Consider the following 19,026-nt stretch of genomic DNA (forward strand, 5'->3'; position numbering starts at 1 on the left):
TTTTGTCGATATCAAGTTAACTTTATTCTTCTGGAGTATGGTGTTAATACTCGGACCACGACCTCGACGCCTAACATGGTCTACCCTAGTACTGTTGTTGAAATTAAGTAAACTTCCTTGTGTTGGCATCAAATTTTCCTTGTTGTTATTGAGTACAATATTAATTGACGGTCCTCGACATCGCCGCTTAACTATTGAATCACCAATCATAGTTGTCTTCACATTGTTAAAATATTTGCTTTCCATGGTACGGCTCAGACTGTTAGTCATCAACACACTACCTGATTTTTAATGAATTAAACATAACAAAACGTCAACATTTATAAACATACTTGAAGAAAGATTACAGGCAATACCAAAATAAAATGACTGGTTTAAAAGTGTAAACCTGTAGAATTAATAGTGATGGCATCCTGCGTAATGTTGTTTATATTGAGATTATTCTGAGGACTTTGCTGTTTGTTTGTGTTGTCACTTAAGGGAACACGTTCTGAAATAAAGCAAACTATAAAATATTACTGAATTATAAATATGCAGGATACAATTGATCTAACAAACCATTGTTAAACAATCTATTGACATCACAGTTTATCAAGGTTTATTTTGACTAATAATAGCTACAACTACTATTAGTAGTGACCGGGAGCAACATAGGAATTTTACTCACCATCCCCCTTCACTTTCATCATCCTATTTTGCAAAAAAGTATCAAGAGCCGTAACTTGTCCTTGACGTTTTACAACTGTGAGTCAGGAAAAATCAATAATTGATTAACCTTGGAATAAATGGAAAGTAAATGTAAAACACATGAATATAAGTTACAACATATACCATTTGATGATGCAGTGTTCATGTCAATCGAACATCTTTTACGACCTACAAAAATAGTTTGGATCTCAGTACAGACTAATAAAATCTTATAAGATAGTGTAATTCAAGCTATTAAGAGAGTCGGGTAACAAACCTATATCGGATTCAGACCGCGACGGCGATGCTTCTTCAGTATCCATGATTTTACAATTTCCCAGACTTTGAAGTTTGGAGATATTAGGATATTGGTAGAATAAAACCAAAATCTGAAATTTGAAAATCAATGTAATTGAGAGGAGTAAGGAGTGAATTAAACTGAATTGATTTTTTTGCATAATCAGTGTGGTAAAGTTTCCATACATAGCTGATCAATTGATTAGAGGAATAGAATCTTGACTAATTAAGGTATGTGTGTGTGAAAATGTAATGGGTACTGCATTACTCGCGAGTCACATACGGGTAAATCATCTCGGTTATATTTAAATTAGTATTTTACTTTAATATCCTTTTTCATGTAAAAGTTTCTTACTTTTCACTAGTATGCATTTAAATTATATTGAATATTGATATAGATTTTTTTTAAATAATTTTAAAAAACATGAATATTTTTGATAAATTTTCAAAAAAGAAATGATATTATGTGATAAAATAAAATTTTAAGTAAAAAACCAAACAAACATAAAAACGCGTAATTTATTAATCATATTAAAAGTGTGGAGTAGAATAACAAGATATAAGTTTGTGAACTGTAAAAGCGCTATATATTCCCAACCCTCAGATATAAAGTAATCAGAACGCCCAAAACACAAACCCTAGATTTTCAATTCTTGCACAATTTGCTTCAACCAATGTCTGAAAGTTCGTATCTCCAACTCCAAGATGACGAAGACGACGTCGTTATAGACATTAACATCGGAGACCGTGGCGGCGACGATGTGTTCATCGGCGACGCAATCGAAACTCTCGAATCGCCGCCGTTTTGGTCTCAAAATGGTGATGAATTTGATATCTTTTCATCGGATCTCGAGTTTACGATCCATGAATTGCGTTCATCGAGTGTTTCTAATCAGAATGGTGGGCGATCTCGATCTCGGGTCTTTAGTGTTGGATCCGACCCGGAACCGGATGGGAGTTTTGATATGTTTGATAGAGAGAATCAGGTGAATTTTGTTATGGGGTTGTTTGATGAACGGGTTGAGGAGTCGGGTTTGGATCCGGGTTTAGATTCGGGTTTTGGGGTTATTGGAGGAAATGATGATATGGGTATGGATAATTTGGAGCTAGATTTAGGGTTGGATTTTGGGTTGGGGTTTTCGATTGATTCTCGTAATGTTGATGTCGATGATGATGATGATTATTCTGGGTTTATTTGTGCTGATTGTGGTGATGAGTTTTTTGAGTCTGTTAGAGGGTCTGGGAGTATGTCTGATTCGGGTGAATCGTCAGATTTGGTTCAGGGTGGTTTTTTCATGGAGGGGTTGAGGGATGTCGAAATTGAGGTGGATTCGGGTGAGGGGAGAAATGTGGTGGATGGTGAATTTGGGTTTGGTGATGGGGAGGAGGATGATGGGTATGGTCTTGGGATTTGTTTGGAATCGTTACAGTTGGAAGATGAAGTCGATGTGAATAATGAGGGGAATGGGAATGGCGATTTTGAGTGGGAGGAAGTTGATGATAGAGTAGACGAACGAGAGGTTATGAATATGTTTTTTGAAGCTGAGGGGGATGATGATCCATCTGTTTTGCGGTTGAGAGAATCAGAAGGGATGGGTGATGGAGAGAGACACCGGCCAAGGGTGAATTTGGAGTGGGAGGTTTTGTTGAATGTGAATAATTTTGGGGGGAATATTCATGAGTTTGAACCCGATGAAGCAGATGGTGGTTATGTTGATCATGATGAGTACATGACGGCAGAGTACGAGACTTTGTTTGCTCAGTTTGGTGAGAATGAAAATGCGATAATAGGGAGACCACCGGCTTCTAAGAATGTTGTTGAAAATCTTGATTTGGTACTTATAACGGAAGGAGATGTTGAGAATGATAATGCACTTTGTGCTGTTTGTAAGGATGGGATGAATGTTGGGGAAAAGGCAAAGCAGCTACCTTGTTCACATCGTTACCATGGTGACTGCATTGTGCCTTGGCTGGGCATCAGGAATACCTGTCCTGTTTGTCGCTATGAGTTGCCAACAGATGATCTTGATTATGAGCGTAGGAAGAGGAACCTTAGAGATGGGCAAGTGCAATGAGGAACCTTAGAGATGCGCAAGTGCAATGACTTCATTTTCCAACCAATTGTAAGAAAATTGCAGGGTCTTGATATGGTTTTTGAAGTTTAATCAGATGCCTAGACTATATTTTAGGTAAGAGTGAGTATATTTGTTTCGGTGAGTTTTTGTGGTGACATTCTAAATGATTTTGTATGCAATATGATGAAATGGTATAGATTAATGTTTTTTAGCTAGCTTAATTTTGAATTCTGTGTATAAATAAATTTGAAATTTGAAGAAGTTGATCATGCTTATCTGCTTTAGAATATGTTTATGTTAGTGTTACCGGGCGGAAGATCTTAGTAGTATGAAACAATTGTTGAAGCCCTGTCTAGCTTACAACTTCCTTTGTTGCTCGGTCAAAGATAAGAATTGTATATAAACAAAGTCCACCCTAGGGGCACCTTGAACATACCAATGATTTTTTTTAAAAAAAATAAAATGTATGTCCAGAGCGCGATGAGATAGTGGTAAGGGTTCAAAAAAATGTACATGCCCAAAAAATGATTGTGTTAGTGAATCAAGTAGTGCTTGGTTTGGGATATAGTTGTTCGCTGATAGATAGTTGACATGATTTTAAGTTCGGAACAATCTTTGGCATCACAACTTGTTTGGAGCAATGTTTGAAAGGCCAAGAAAATAATTAGGAAATTTTACAAGGGGATCATAATTTATAGTACAATAATACCAAAAGCTAGATCTGAAATGTTAAATTTGTTGTTCTTCACAATGTCTTGACACCAGTTTGGCTAAATTATGACAATCTTGACAAATGGCGCATATTCTTGCAAACATTGATTGTTAGTATGTTAATCCTTTCGCTGTTTATGAACAGGCTTATAAAATTGTTAGTTTCTCACTGGGATCCCTCCAAAATATATATCATATCTTCACTTAATTTATGAAGTACTGAGCTCGCGCATCAGGCGACATAACCAATTTCATTAATCCGAACATTTAGACTTGTCCACATTTGTTGGATTTGTTTGGACTCCACCAGGAACGTTTTATCACCAGCTACGAAGTTGTAAGTTTTGCCTTCAACTTCAATCCAGCTAGAGCCTGCGTCTTCCTTTTCAAGTCCCAGTTTTTTCATCTTTAGCCTAATTCTTCTCACATCGTCCCACTTCCCAAATCCAGCAAACAAGTTTGAGAGTAAAATATAATTTTCTGGTTTGTTGGGTTCCAGTTGTAACAACTTGTCACCAAATTGCTTTCCTAAATGCAGTTCACCTCTAAATCTACATGAGCTGAGCAATGAGTTCCAAATTGCAGCATCAGGTTCCACATGCATATCTTGTATTAGCTTTATAGCATCAGTAAATCGACCAGCTCGACCCAGCATGTCAATCACACAAGCATAATGCTCCAATTTTGGCTCCACTCCATGCAAAACCTGCATCTCATTTAAACACTTCATACCTTCTTCAATCAGCCCCATATGGTTACATGCCATCAAAACACCAATATAAGTGAATGCGTCTGGCTTGAAGCCTAACATTTGCATTTCACGAAAAAGATTTAGCGCCTCTTTACCACGTCCATGAATTCCATATCCAGATATTAAACATGTCCACGATGCAACATCTCTCTTCTTTAGATGTTCAAATACCCTTTGCGATTGTTTTATTGAGCCACTATGTGAATACATATCTATTATACAACTACCAACATACATATCGTCCATCAGGCAAGACTTGAGAGCAAAACAGTGAGTTTCTTTGCCAAGCCTTAAAGCTGATAGCTGTGAACAAGCCCCTAGAACACTAGTTATTGCAATTTCATGAGGTTGGATTCCGGCATACACCAACTCCCGAAATAGATTTATTGCTTCATTAGGCAGTCTATTCTGTGAGTAACCGCTAATCATCGCATTCCAGGATACTAAACTTCTATCTTCCATCCCCCCAAACAAAAACTTTGCACATAATGGTCTTCCACAACGATTGTAAAGTGAAATCAATGATACACAGATATGTGAGTCGGAAACTAAACCGTTTTTTAGAAGAAATACATGAACTTCTTTACCATACCGAAGAGACTTAAGCTCAGCACACGCCAGAAGTAAGCTAGAAATGCTAAACCAGTCAGGATTCAAGTTAAAAGAACTCATGTGAAGGTAAATATCAATAGCCTTGGAGGGATCTCCATTTTGTGCATAACCACCAAGAAGAGCATTCCAAGAAGTCACGGTTCTGTTCTCAATACAACTAAAGACATTCTGAGCAAATGTAGATGACCCACACTTTGCATAGGCTGTAATAAACGCGTTGCATACTAGCTCATTATATTGAAATCCATGTCTAAGTGAATAGGCATGAAGTACCCTTACACTCGATAGCTCTGAACTTTGTGAACAAACTGGCAACACATTCAATATGGTAACCTCATCAGCAGCACCCCAGGGACTGGCAACTTGCATTTTTTGCAAAATCTTAAACGTTTGACAAACATCTCCACCTCGAGAATAAGCTGCAATTAAGGAATTCCAAGAAACTGTGTTTCTGCTATCATTCTTGTCAAAAATCACCTGAGCTTCAGTCACATACCCACATTTTGCATACATATCCACTAAAGCATTATTTACCTTTACCTCCTTGCTCAACTCCATCTTCACCGCTATACAATGAATCATCCTCCCCATCTCAATATTTCCTTCTGCAGCACAAACTGGCAACAGACTCACCAAAGTAGCAACATCAGGTACTATACCTTCTTCACTAGTTAACATTCTTCTAAACAAATCTAAACTACGCTCATAAAACCCATTCTTCAAAAATACAGAAATCATCGAATTCCAGGAAACCAAATTTTTCTTGGCATTATTTTCAAATACCCTGGCAGCATCCGCAACCAACCCAAATTTACCATAACTAGAAACCAACGCATTACACACAAAAACATCACGAGTTAATCCCATCTTCAATCCTAACCCATGTACACCCTGCATCAATCTCAAGTCCATAATCTCCCCACAAGCCTTAATCACACAAGGGAAAGTAAAATTATCAGGCTTACATTCACACGCACTCAACATCTCGCAAAAAACTAACACTGCATCAAACCAAAGCCCATTTCTAACATAGCCACTAACAAGTGCATTCCACAAACACAAATCCTTAACACTTAACTGATCAAAAACGACACGAGAATCTAAAGGAAACCCGCAATTGGAGTACATTGTAATAACACTTGTATTAAGAAAAAAATCATCGTTATACCTAATTGAAGCACAAACCAACTCATGCACTTTTCTGCCAGTTTCAATCTCTTTTTTATTGCCACTAGCTTGTAACAATAACCCCATTGCAGCAACCATGTGAGTCGAACTGCGCTCTACATTCTTGGCTTCTAGTTGTAGTAGTTTCAAGGCCTTGTCCAAGTCATTGGATTGACATAAACTGTTTACTTGATGAGGTAAAGAGAAATGAGAATTTTGTGGAGTTAAATGAGGTGAGGTACTTTTGCAGTTTTTCGGTTTTTCGACTTGGAGGTGGTGGTGGAGTAATGAAAGTGGTGGTGCCACCGCAGACATGGTGGTGAAGTTCCGGGGACTGAATTAACAGGAAAAACAGAACCTGCTGGGGGCATGTCCAAAGATATCAACATAATGTTCTGTCAGTGGCTATAATTCACTGTATGATTTTTTATTATTATTTTTATTTTATTTTATTAAATAAAAATCGACTTCTACTAAATTACAAGTGATAAATTCCTTGTCAAACATTTTTTTTTTAAATATGTGTTGTTTTTCTCAATAGTTAGTTATTGCAAAATCAGAAAGACATGGAAACGAGTAGAATTTATTTATGTGCAACCCAACTTTGGCTTGTAAAATACTTGCATTTGTTCTGAATTGAGTTGAACTATTTATAAATTTTCAAGTAAGTAGTATTAATTAAAATATAAATTAATATTCTATTAAACATTAGGCTAACAAAAAATTAAAATTAATTAATAATTACAAAAATTATTTAATTCAGATAGCATTCTGAAATTATATAATTACAAAATACTTGTTGGTGTTTGTGATAATGTGGGATTTTATTAAATGGGTTCTTAGAGAGCTATAAATTCGTCTGGTGTATATGTGCTGCAAAAGAAAAGAAATTGTATGTCAGACTCTTTTCGTCAGCTACATTAGTAATGTATATTATCCTCGTAATTGTGCTCCCTATGTTCCTTTCACAAAATGCATCTCAGCCATAAGTCCATCGTATCAACTGCCCAAGGTATCTGTTCGGAATTTCTTCTTACGGCTTTATTCCATGACGCATGTTGTAAATACTTATTTCAGAAATGATGTAATTCTTCGAGGGAAAGATAAATGTAAAGATTGAGGAACCTCAGAACCTATTATAAAAAAAGGGGTAAAAAAGTTGAGAGAATTAGAAACACTCTTTTCTACATGCAGTAGACACACTTAACTGCAGCCCAAGATCAGATCTTGTAAATAGGCAGAGTACTTTTCTTAAAAAAAACACACACTGCTGTTTGAAACAAGAGAGAACATGGTAACACTTTTTTTTATTAACTGGTTTGATACAATCTGCAGAGTACAATTTATAGTAGCAGCAGAATTTTCTAGATGATTATTAAGTGCATGAGCCTAGTAGAATATTCTAGATGGTTATTAATTTCAAGTACATATTCAAGAACCTTCTAATACATAATTTATCTTAACAATTCTAGTACTTTCATGATACCTTCACAATCTTTCCGGAACCTTCTGGAAGTTTGCACAATATATCAACACTCCCCCTTTGTATGAACTTCGGATACTAAACCAAGTTGGGCTTTAACAAACTCAAACTTCGCCATAGGTAAAGACTTCGTAAATATATCAGCAAGTTGTTCATTGGTATCCACTTTGATAAGATCAATCTCATTTTGCGCACCTTCTCTCGTATGAAATGATAGTGAACTTCGATGTGCTTAGTTCTTGCGTGAAATACCGGATTTGAGGCTAGTCGAATCGAACTCATATTGTCACAATATAACTCCACCGTTCACATAGAACCATGAGAAATATCCTCAATTAATCTTGTTAACCACACACACTCTTGTGCAGCAAGTGTGGCAGCATTATATTTGCCTCCGTACTTGATAGGGCTATGGTAGCTTGCTTCTTGCTGCACCATGATATCACAGCTGATCCAAGGTCAAAACAATAGCCTGATGTGGATTGTCTTGATGAGGGATCTCCTGCCCAATCTGCGTTAGTGAATCCACGGAGTAAAATTTCTGCACTTCGTTTATACATCAGCCCGTAGTTCATTGTATTCTTAAGATAACGAAGTATCCTATTAGCTGCATCCAAATGTGGTTTCCTTGGCTTTTGCATAAACTGACTAATAACTCCAACCGGAAATGATATATCTGGCCTTGTGATTGTCAAATAAATCAAACTTCCAACCAAAGTGCGATATATTTTGTTTTTCATCCTTGAGCTCCTTTCCAGAATTGGTTCTTAACTTCAGGTTCTGTTCCATTGGAGTAGCTGCTGATCTGTAATTAATCATCTTAAATTTCTTAAGAATCTTTTTAGTATATTGACTTTGAGCGACAAAAATACCTTCCTTGCACCTTGATACCTCCAAACCAAGAAAGTTTTTCAGCTCCCCTAGATTTTTCATCTCAAAACGGATAGCAAGTTCATCCTTTAATCCATTGATTTCTTGCTCATCATTCCCGGTTATTATCATGTCATCGACATATAATAACACAAGAACGTGCACCTTGGAATCTTTCTTTATGAATAAACTCGCATCAGCACTTGAGGAAGAATAACCACAAAATGATAGATGTTGAGAAATTTTTCCAAACCAAGCCCGTGGTGCTTGTTTAAGCCCGTAAATAGCTTTCTTGAGACGACATACATAGTCTGGAAATTTCTTTGATTTAAACCCCAAAGGTTGCTCCATGTAAATCTCTCTATCAATGTCTCCATAAAGAAATGCGTTCTTCACATCTAGTTGCCAAAGTTTCCATCCTTTTGAGGCAGCCATAGATAAAGTAGCTCGAACGGACGTCATCTTTGCTACTGGACTGAAAGTTTCCTCATAGTCCAACCCGTATTTTTGGGAGAAACCACGAGCTACAAGCTTCGCTTTATATCGATCTACACTTCCATCGGATTTACGTTTGACTTTGTAAACCCATTTGCAAGAAATTGGTTTAACTTCTTCAGGTTTGGGAACTAGAACCCATGTCTCGTTCTTATGTAGTGATGATATTTCCTCTTTCATAGCAACTTCCCAATCTGGATTTCCTTTGACATCTTCATATGATGATGGTTCAGATTCATCAACCGGGCCAGCAAAAAAACATTCCGTAATCTTATCATATTCAGCTCCAATAGTGTAGTCAGTGTATCTTTCATTCCTCTTCCGTGTTCATTGTGATCTTCGAGACAGCTGATCACTTCCTTGATCTCCATTATCTTCTTCATAATGTTCCTCACTTTCACTTGCATAATCATCGTGAGGTATGGTTGGACTTGGAGCATTTATTTTGTCTTGTATATATTTATTTTCATCGTTTGGCTGATCTGCAAGTTTCGTTAATATATGTTGTACATAGTAAGACGATGTTTCATCAAATACAACATCTCTTGATGTCACAACCTTGAGTGTTTCAGGATCCATACATCGCCATCCTTTTCTATTAGGATCATAGCCCACAAATACGCATTTCTTTGCCTTAGGATCCATTTTGGCACGCAGCTGATCAGAAATGTGAACATAGCATGTAGAGCCAAAGACTCTGAAATATGAAACTGAGGGCTTCTCCTTATAGAGAAGTTCGTAAGGAGTTTTCATGTTGATAACATTTGAGGGTAAACGATTTATCACATGACAAGCACATCGCATGGCTTCTGCCCATAATTCTTGAGTAAGACTTTTTGCATGTATCCAACTTCTACTCACCTCTTGTAAATGCCTTAATTTCCGTTCAGCAACTCCATTTTGTTGCGATGTTTGTAGACGTGTAAATTATCTTCTTATTCCATGCCTGTCACAGAAATCAGCAAACTCGTTTGATGTAAATTCCCCTCCATTATCGGTACGCAAGCACCTGATCCTTCTTCAAAACTCCCCCTCAACCTTCCTCTTTAATTGCTTGAAGATTGAGAAAGTTTCAGACTTCTCATTCATGAAGAAAACCCATGAAAATCTCGTATAGTCATCAACAATTACAAGCATATAGTGAAGTCCACTATAACTTGCTACATTGCTTGTTAATAAATCAGAATGAATCAGCTGCAAAGGTTTTGTACTTCTTATTGAAGATTTTTCGAACAGAAGATGACGTGCTTTGCCATATTGGCATCCTTCACAAACAACTTCACGATTAAAGCTTCCCAAATTAGGCAGCCCATTGACAATGTTATTGGCTGAAATATTTTTCAGCTTCTCATAGCTTACATGTGCCAAACGATTTGTTTTCTCCACAAAAGCTTCATTTGCCGACAAAATATATAGAGACTTGACTCTCTTTCCTTTTAGCACCGTGACAACATCAATTTTTTTGAAATTTTCCAGAATTTTGAAATCATTTGGACCAAATAACACATATCGACCAGAATTTGTTAATTGGGAAACAGAAATCAGATTTCTTGTCATACCTGGAATATGGTATACACTGGTTAGATTTACTGGTCCTTGCATTGCCTTAACCTTTACATTTCCTTCCCTTTCAACGTGATGAATGGAGTTGTCTGCTGTCACAATTGCTTTATTTTCGATGTATTCCTTTTGTTGTGAAAGTAAAGAATCATTACCTGTTAAATGATGAGAGCAACCTGAATCAATTATCCAATCTTTTGAATAATCGATAGTTGCAAAACCTTCTTCTGCCTTTATCAAGAGAAGTTAAAGCTGATTCATGTATAAAGTTCTTCAAATTTGTCGTCTCGGTTGAAAGACAAGTTCCCCAATCATTTGAATGTTCCTCGTTTTGAGAAACACTTGCGTTTCATTCTACGAATCTTGATCTGCAGAACTTCTTTATATGTCCAGGTTTACTACACATGTTACATATTATTTTCTTCCTGACCTCGTATTGCGAATTGTCAGAATTCCTCTCCTTTTGATTGAAGTTCTTCCCTGGCCAGCTTCTGCGCTCATTTGAATCCTTGAGTTTCCATTGTTCCTCACTGTTGGAACTCCTTTTCCAATCAGCTGCTCCTTTGGGATTATTTGCCTTCCAACTCTTGTAATTGTAAGTATGATGCCTTTGTTTTCTAGCGAACAATACTTCATCATTTTCTGAAATTGAAGATTTCGCCATCTGCATTACCAAGGCTTCTTGATTGGTTAGCAGATTCTCCAATTCGACGATGCTAGGTTGATTTGCCCATCCTTGAATCAAAGTCAAGAACGGGGTGTACTCTTTCTTTATGCCACGAATAAGATATCTTCGCATTCGGGCTTTGATAGGCTCATCTGGATCAAGTTCAGAAATTTCAGCACATAAATTCTTCACTTTTTGAAAATATTGAGCAATCGTCATGCTCCCTTGAGTTGTATTTGCCAACTCGTTCTCCAAAAATTGAAGTCCGGCCGTGTTCTTCTTTGTAAAAAGCTTCTCCAATGTTTCCCAAACGTCTTTTCTCTTTATCTCGAATATGACCAATTAGATCTTTGTGAATAGAGCCTCGTAATGCAAACAAGGCTTTCCCGCACTTAATCTTCCATTTCCTTCGTACTTCTGAATTTTCAGGGCTATCCTGAGGCAATTCTGTATCGCCTCCATCGACAATATCCCAAAGATCTTGTCTCTGGAGATACGCCTTCATGCACATCCTCCAGTATTGATAATTGTTGTTAGTTAGCTTCTCCATGCCAAACTGATTCAGAGCTCCACCATTCATATCCATCTCCTGGAATACAAATACCAGCAACAAAACAACAGATTTTCTGCCTAAAAAAACAATATTCTGCCTTCCTTTTGCGAGCAGCCTTTACTGAGCACAACAGCTGATACACAACTCTGATACCAAGTTGAGAGAATTAGGAATACTCTCTTCTATATGCAGTAGACACACTTAGCTGCAGCCCAAGATCAGACTTAAGAACTAGGCAGAAAATGCACAGAAAACACACACTGCTGTTTAACACAAGAGAGAACAAGGAAATTATTTCTGAATATAATCTGATTTCTGAGTTCTAATGATACAAATCTGCAGAGTACAATTTATAGTAGCAGCAAGAATTTTCTAGAACAGAATTTTCTAGATGATTATTAAGTGCATGAGCCTAGTAGAATATTCTAGATGGTTATTAATTTCAAGTACATATTCAAGAACCTTCTAATACATAATTTATCTTAACAATTCTAGTACTTTCATGATACCTTCACAGTCTTTCTGGAACCTTCTGAAAGTTTGCACAATATTTCAACAAAAAAGTCATACTGATAGGAACATAAATCATGATAAATACGGGTCATGATGAATACATCGCCCCGACTCTTAATATGAAATTCCTATATTCTTAATGATTTTATATCAAGCGCAGAAATGCAGAAGGAAAGAACAGATAGGCGTTTTAAGGTCATATCCAGAGGCAGAGCACAAGGCCGGAAAAACACAGTCCACAACTGAAAAGGTCCTGCATTGTAATCTTTTTGTAGTCTAAGCCACTATTTTTGGAGCATGCTGGAAATATGAACATGAGATGGGTGTAATGCTTACCTCACTTTTGCTAGAGCATGCTGAAAATATGAACATGACTGGGTGTAATGCTTACCTCATTGCCCATAGGTCAAGGCATTGAGGCCAACAAGCAATTAAGCTTAGTTTTATCAGTAGAGTATAAATGAAAGGCAAAGAAATTACAATAGATAATTCACATGATGAAGTACCAATTCGAAATGCAAAATTTAAAGTTCACAAGTTTTGCAAATATGTTATATCAGATTTACGAGATTCTCAACTCAACAATATTTAGCAATGATAAAATTACAACTTCTCGCTTACAAAATTTTAGTCGTTGCTAGGATTTACCCTAGATCCTCCTCAACCAATCCAACTAGAAGTCAAGAGTCAATCAATGTCCATACCCTTTTCGGCAGCCTTTTCCATGTCTCTACACGACCACAACTTGATGTGACGATCATGTGAAACTGTTGCGACATACTGGCCATCTGCAGCATAAACATGACATATTAGCACTATAATGCAGATGAAAGAGAAGCTTCAAGAAATAACCCAAATGATCTACATATAGAAATTTCAGTTAAAACAAAACTTTTTACACCAGATGATCTACATACAGAAGACTGCATTTCAATAAAATAACACTCATTACTGCTATTATTGAGCATAAGTGCTATTAATCTATTATACCACGACATAATCGACCAAACCACTTCCCATGAACAAATTCTTGTGAACACTTGCAGAATTCATAATACTGATACTATTCAAACACTTGCACAACTAAAATTAGTATTCATAACACCTGCACAAGCAATATTAGTCTTCATAACACTTGCACAGCCGTATTTTTCTTTACAAAATTCATAATCGCTTTTCAAAATGGTTATTGTAACACATTTATGACTTGATACAAAATATATTTCTATGCTCTATGTCTCAATTGAAAGCAGCTATGCATAACTTGACAAGGATAACTAAGTCCTGCGTTTGGTTGTGATTTTCCTAGGTTCTATACTACTCGCTTCCTCATTACTACATGTATAAAGGCAAACTTATCCACTTAATGTGATATCGAATTTTTTGATAAAGCACCTGCTACTACATCCAATGATGAAAGTTTATCTTCATGACCAGACAGCGTCTTCACAGGCTTGAAATCTCTGGATGACCACACCTGAAATATGAAGTTCTATTATTCTGTGAAAATCTGTACTGTTTAGCAATGAAGATAAGAAATGTTTCAGGTCCAACTTAAAAGACCACTAATTTGATGAGAGGAATACCTTCGCTGTCATATCGTAAGAAGCAGTTAGGAGAACGTATCCATCCTGAGGCTCAAATTTGACTTGAGATATAAGCTTTGAATGTGCTGGTATTATGTACAGGGATTTCTTCTTTCTCAGATCCCATATTCGACAGGTATTATCATCACCACCAGTAGCCAAGTGATAGCCATTTGGAGAAAAACTTATACCATAAATCTGAATAGAACCAAAAGTTAACTAATCAGTTCATAACCATCTCTATGCAATGCACCTAGGAGAAGAAATTGGCTACGATTAGGGATGCAAATGAGCTTAGACGCTGACAAATAGTTGAGAGTTCAGATCCTACAAGAAAATCCAAGCTCATAACGAGCCTAGCTTGAATATGATTTTAAGATTCAATTTAAAAATGAGCTGAACTTGATCACAGTAAAGATCAGCTCAAAATTTCATGAACAGGTTTGGGAACGTAAATAATAGTGCGTAAACAGACTCAAGAAGTAGGGCCATGAACAAGTTCAACTAGTGAATAGGTTCAATTATAAACTAATTGTGTAATAATATATTAATTTGATAGTCAATTTTATTTACTCTTATTAATGTTCATAGAACTATAATTTATGCTACACTATGAAGGTGGAATATATATAATCATAACTGAACTATAACTTATGTTACAGTATTAAGGTAAAATATATTAAACTACACCTACAATTCTTTTGGTAATGGAAGATGCTATTCCTGATGGAACCTAAAGTTATTTGAATAGTTAACAAATTTTATTTTATTTCATTAGTTTGCAGCTTTTATTTTATTATATTTTAATACTTTTTTCTTTATGTTCGTAAACAAAGAAAACAAACAAGCTTGTCAGCAATGTTCATGAAATGCTCACGGCCTATTTGCAAAGAGTCCGTGATAACACTTTTTTTAAATGAACCAAGCTCAAGAAGTTTTTTTGCTCAGATTCAAGCTCAAGCTGAACAATATTTTAACTAACCGAACATGATCACTAGAGTTCGGGTCAGCTTATCTACAGCTCTACTACAATGCTATGCTGAAGAAGTAAGGAATACTCACTGGCTTAACATGACCTTCCAAGGCAAGAACACTTCTCCCTGTGCGAAGGTCCCACACACGAGCAAGTGAATCAAGCCCACAAGATGCTGCCAGAGATCCATCTTTGTGAAAAGATAGTCCATACACGCTCCTACTGTGACCTTCTTGCAGAAGCAGCTCTTCACCAGTTTCAACATCCCATAATCTCCAGGTCTTGTCAAAGCTAGTTGTACCCAAGTACTTGCCTGATGGATGGAATGCAATGCGCGCAAGGCGATTCAAATGTCCCTCAAAAGTTCTCAGAAGCACGCCTTCACTATTCCACAACTTTGCTGTGCGATCAGCAGATGCAGTAGCCAAAGTATTGTTAATGGGTGAAAAAGAAACATCAGTAGCATGCACTGTGTGCCCCTTCAAAGTACAAAGCCTTCTCACCTGAGGCATGCTCCATATCTTTGCATTTCCATTTAAAGCACTGGAGAAGAAATTATGTAAAAAACAAAAATTAGTTTGTAGATAACAAAAATGTATCATAGTTATTTAGCAAAAAAAAAAAGTATCATAGTTAAAAAATACGAGCGAGGGGCTGCATTAGTGTTTAAAGGTTACTAATGTCATCAAGTTCTTTAAACAATCTTATCAAAATAAGTACTTTAAACAATACTTTTAAAATAAAGCATGCCAAGTTAAGATTTCAGACAACAATATGACTTAACTGTAAGATTTTGTCACATCACTATAAATTAAACATTTGTTTAGATAACTTAGATAGAATGACTCATCACAAGTTATTATTTCAAATTAAGCATGACCAAGTAAAATCTTATACTACAATATGAATTATAAATGTAGAATTTGTGTCAAGTCGCTAAACGCTAAAAATTTGAATGACTCGAATAGAACAACTAATTACTACCTAGACGCTGCTAGAAAGTTAAACTAATTATGCTATTTAATAAATAAATAGTTCGAAGTTGAAAGATACATATATATATTGGGTTCTAGCTAAAGGGTTTCTATGGTCATTCTTTGATAAAAACTGCATAACAGATATATCAAGCCCATATTATATACTTCCTCCATTCCTTTTTAAACGACGTTCTAGACTTCTATAACAATTCCCTTTGATGGACGTTTTATCTATTCAAAGTGCATTCAATGACCCACTTTCCACAAAATGCCCCTACTTAATGTATATCTCTTTCTTTTTCCTGTTTAAATAACAAGAGTGTGGAAATAAAATGAAAACCACATTTAATGTGTTTTATGTGTTAACGACCCTCCTTGGTATGTGAAAACTTTTTCTAAAAAGTCTAACAAAACATAATGGACGAATATTAGCATCAAAAAACTTAATTGGATACACCAATCATACGAATTAGAGATAACATGGTGTTCAGAGTGCAATATAAGTCTAACTATTTAAGGGAAAAGGAAAGGAATGAGATTGTACCAGGTAGCAAGCATCTCCCCGTCATGTGAAAAGGAGCATCCAAACAGCGGCCGATCATCCCCTATCTCATCACAATTAAGGTTCAAACTTGCAGCTTGCTCCAAAGCGCAATTAACCTCTGCATCTAAATCTTCATCAGGATCGTCCCGTTTTCTTTTTGCTTGTTGAAGACGCATAGATGCTCTCACTAAAGAATACTTGGCGATTTCTTTTCGGGCTTCTAAAAGATTTTTTGGGCCTTCTGTATAGAAAGGATACTGGACATTTTCGTCTTCTGCTCCATCTGCTATTGACACAGCTGCAGCAGCTTCTTCCTCTTCGTGAACTCTCATTAGCTTTTCTAACTCTCCTTCAGAATCCAGCTTCCCCATGAGCGTCCGCAAACGGTCACGTCTTTCCATCTCTCTTTCTCCAAATAAAGTCATAGGTTCACCAAGCCGCCGTAGACGAGCTCGTACAGCCATGTCATTGGTTGGCACTGCAAGGGCAGCAGCGCGTCTTTTCAACAAAAATTCTTGCATAGCTTTTTCCTGCCTTTCTCTAACTAATCTGCTCTCTTCTGAGATCTCATACTCGGAAGTGGTCCGTTGAGCTCCAGAATCATCCTGATCGGAATCTGTATCACTGCCCCTTATGTCACCGTTTTGTGCTTGAGGTGGTCTCGGGATGGGAGGACGGGGAGGAAGAGGTGCCAATGTCCGGGGAATTGTTGGAGTAACTCCCGGTATCGGAGCTATAACTGGCGGTATCGGAGCTATAACTGGAAAAACGGGAACCGGAATTATCGGGGGAATAGCAGGTTGAACCACTTCAACTGGAACCGGAATTAACGGAACTGCAGAAGCAGCAGTCTGACCATCAGGAGAAGGTTCTGTAGGTGCAACTGAAACAGAGTTATCCTCGTCTATATCCATGATGATACCTGATCTGCCAAAAGTTCACAGAAAAAGTCAAATAAAAAAAAACAACCGAACACAATACTTCATCCAACAAAAGAAGCCATATTATACATATAACGAGTCTACTTATTCCCTGACGAGTCTACATTATTCCACAGTTACTTATAACGGTAGGAATTCAATCAACGATACGTATTACCAGATAACCACATCAATGTAGACGACATTTTCCCGTACTATATTACCATCAAAAGTAAGTGAACACTGATCTAAACAAGTTTGCAGTCCAGCACAAGTTTACGAAGGTAGCTATTAACGAAACAGAAGCATCCACTGATCCACATACTATTACGAAACCGATTAATCCATACTTTATAAGTGGTGCTGTCTATTAAAAAAATACAGTATTAATGAATTGAGGTTTTAATGAGAGATAAAACAACGCAATCAACTGGAATATGCACAAAGAGATTATACAAATCATACACACAAACATGTGTGTGTGATAATAGCTAGTTTGACATGAGTGTGTATGAAATCAAAATGCAAGTACATAAATACATGGAGAAGAATAAAAACGGAACTTACGGAGATTCAAAGTAGAAAGCGAGGGGAGGATGTAGTCGAAAAACCCTAAATCCCCAATTCCAATTAGGGGCGGAGGTTTTGAATACAGCCTTAAAATAAGTTTTTGAATAAATTACAAAACGGTGACCCAACTTTATCTGCTTTATATTTGTAGTAGTCGAAATTTCAATTTTATAATAAAATGGCCGATTTTTAAAAATCAAACAGAAATGTTTTCTATACTTTTTGAAATATAAAATGCTCTTTGAAAAATCTGAAAATAAGTAATTTACGACTTCAAATAAATAAGTGAATTATAAGTTATAAGTAAAAGAATACTTATAAGTTAAATAAGTGTTTGTATTTAGATAATTTTACTTATAAGTTAGAAATTTTTTCTCTTAAATAAATTAAAATATATAATTATTAAATATAATTATCTAAATTCTTAAATTTTAAGTTAGATTAACATTTAAAATATAAATTTTATAACCGAGGTTAATAAATCAGCGAAAAATTAAAATAAATTAAGAAAAAATACGTAATTACTAACATTTAACTTATCAGCTTATAAGTTGTAAATTCAGCTTATAAATTGGGTCGACAAACACTCGTCGATAAGCTGTATTGCCAAATAGGCCCAAAAGTAATGTTTCATCACTATATTGTAAATTAAAAATTTCGGCCCCTCCAAATATAAAGTACGGAAAGTTAAATCACACATTTATGAATTTATTATAAGATTTATGTTAAAATTTACGTATTACTTTATTATATTGAACATCTAAAATATGAATTAATCTAACGGAAGGTCATGTTAGTTATAATTTAAGATAAAGAAAGATACACACGTTACATTGATTTTTGTGCGATCATATAAATTAATCCATACCATCTCTCGATTGAAATCTTCTAATTGTCACCCTAATCATATCTCAAACCTTATTCTAAATTTTGTTTTTATTTATGACATGTAACATACAACCTTAAATCATTTTTCAATATTTAAGGTACTTTTTGAAATACATTATAATACATT

The 19,026-nt window shown here is 36.0% G+C and overlaps 3 protein-coding genes across 4 annotated transcripts; 1 reads left to right on the forward strand and 2 right to left on the reverse strand.

Moving 5' to 3' along the window:
* Positions 1 to 1,547: 1,547 nt before the first annotated feature.
* LOC141711988 (uncharacterized) lies at positions 1,548 to 3,320 on the forward strand. The gene has a single exon (XM_074514732.1). The coding sequence runs from the start codon at positions 1,659 to 1,661 to the stop codon at positions 3,057 to 3,059; it is 1,401 nt and encodes a 466-aa protein (XP_074370833.1). The 5' UTR covers positions 1,548 to 1,658; the 3' UTR covers positions 3,060 to 3,320.
* A 341-nt stretch (positions 3,321 to 3,661) lies between these two features.
* LOC141711989 (pentatricopeptide repeat-containing protein At1g18485) lies at positions 3,662 to 6,686 on the reverse strand. The gene has a single exon (XM_074514733.1). It carries the CDS (start codon positions 6,613 to 6,615, stop codon positions 4,003 to 4,005), a length of 2,613 nt encoding a protein of 870 aa, XP_074370834.1. The 5' UTR covers positions 6,616 to 6,686; the 3' UTR covers positions 3,662 to 4,002.
* Positions 6,687 to 12,902: 6,216 nt separating this feature from the next.
* Positions 12,903 to 18,102, reverse strand: LOC141711990 (U4/U6 small nuclear ribonucleoprotein PRP4-like protein). 2 transcript variants are annotated; one of them, XM_074514734.1, is made up of 6 exons: positions 18,009 to 18,102; positions 16,522 to 17,448; positions 15,090 to 15,543; positions 14,028 to 14,225; positions 13,837 to 13,918; positions 12,903 to 13,229 (listed from the first exon to the last, which is right to left on the reverse strand). In XM_074514734.1, exons 2-6 carry the CDS (start codon positions 17,433 to 17,435, stop codon positions 13,129 to 13,131), a joined length of 1,749 nt encoding a protein of 582 aa, XP_074370835.1. In that variant the 5' UTR covers positions 17,436 to 17,448; positions 18,009 to 18,102; the 3' UTR covers positions 12,903 to 13,128. The 2 variants fall into 2 exon arrangements, with proteins under 2 accessions (XP_074370835.1, XP_074370836.1); XM_074514735.1 differs by having other exon boundaries at positions 16,522 to 17,443; positions 18,009 to 18,095.
* Positions 18,103 to 19,026: the final 924 nt, after the last annotated feature.

The sequence above is a fragment of the Apium graveolens genome, chromosome 3 (assembly GCF_009905375.1).
Source record: "Apium graveolens cultivar Ventura chromosome 3, ASM990537v1, whole genome shotgun sequence".
NCBI classification, from domain to species: domain Eukaryota; kingdom Viridiplantae; phylum Streptophyta; class Magnoliopsida; order Apiales; family Apiaceae; genus Apium; species Apium graveolens.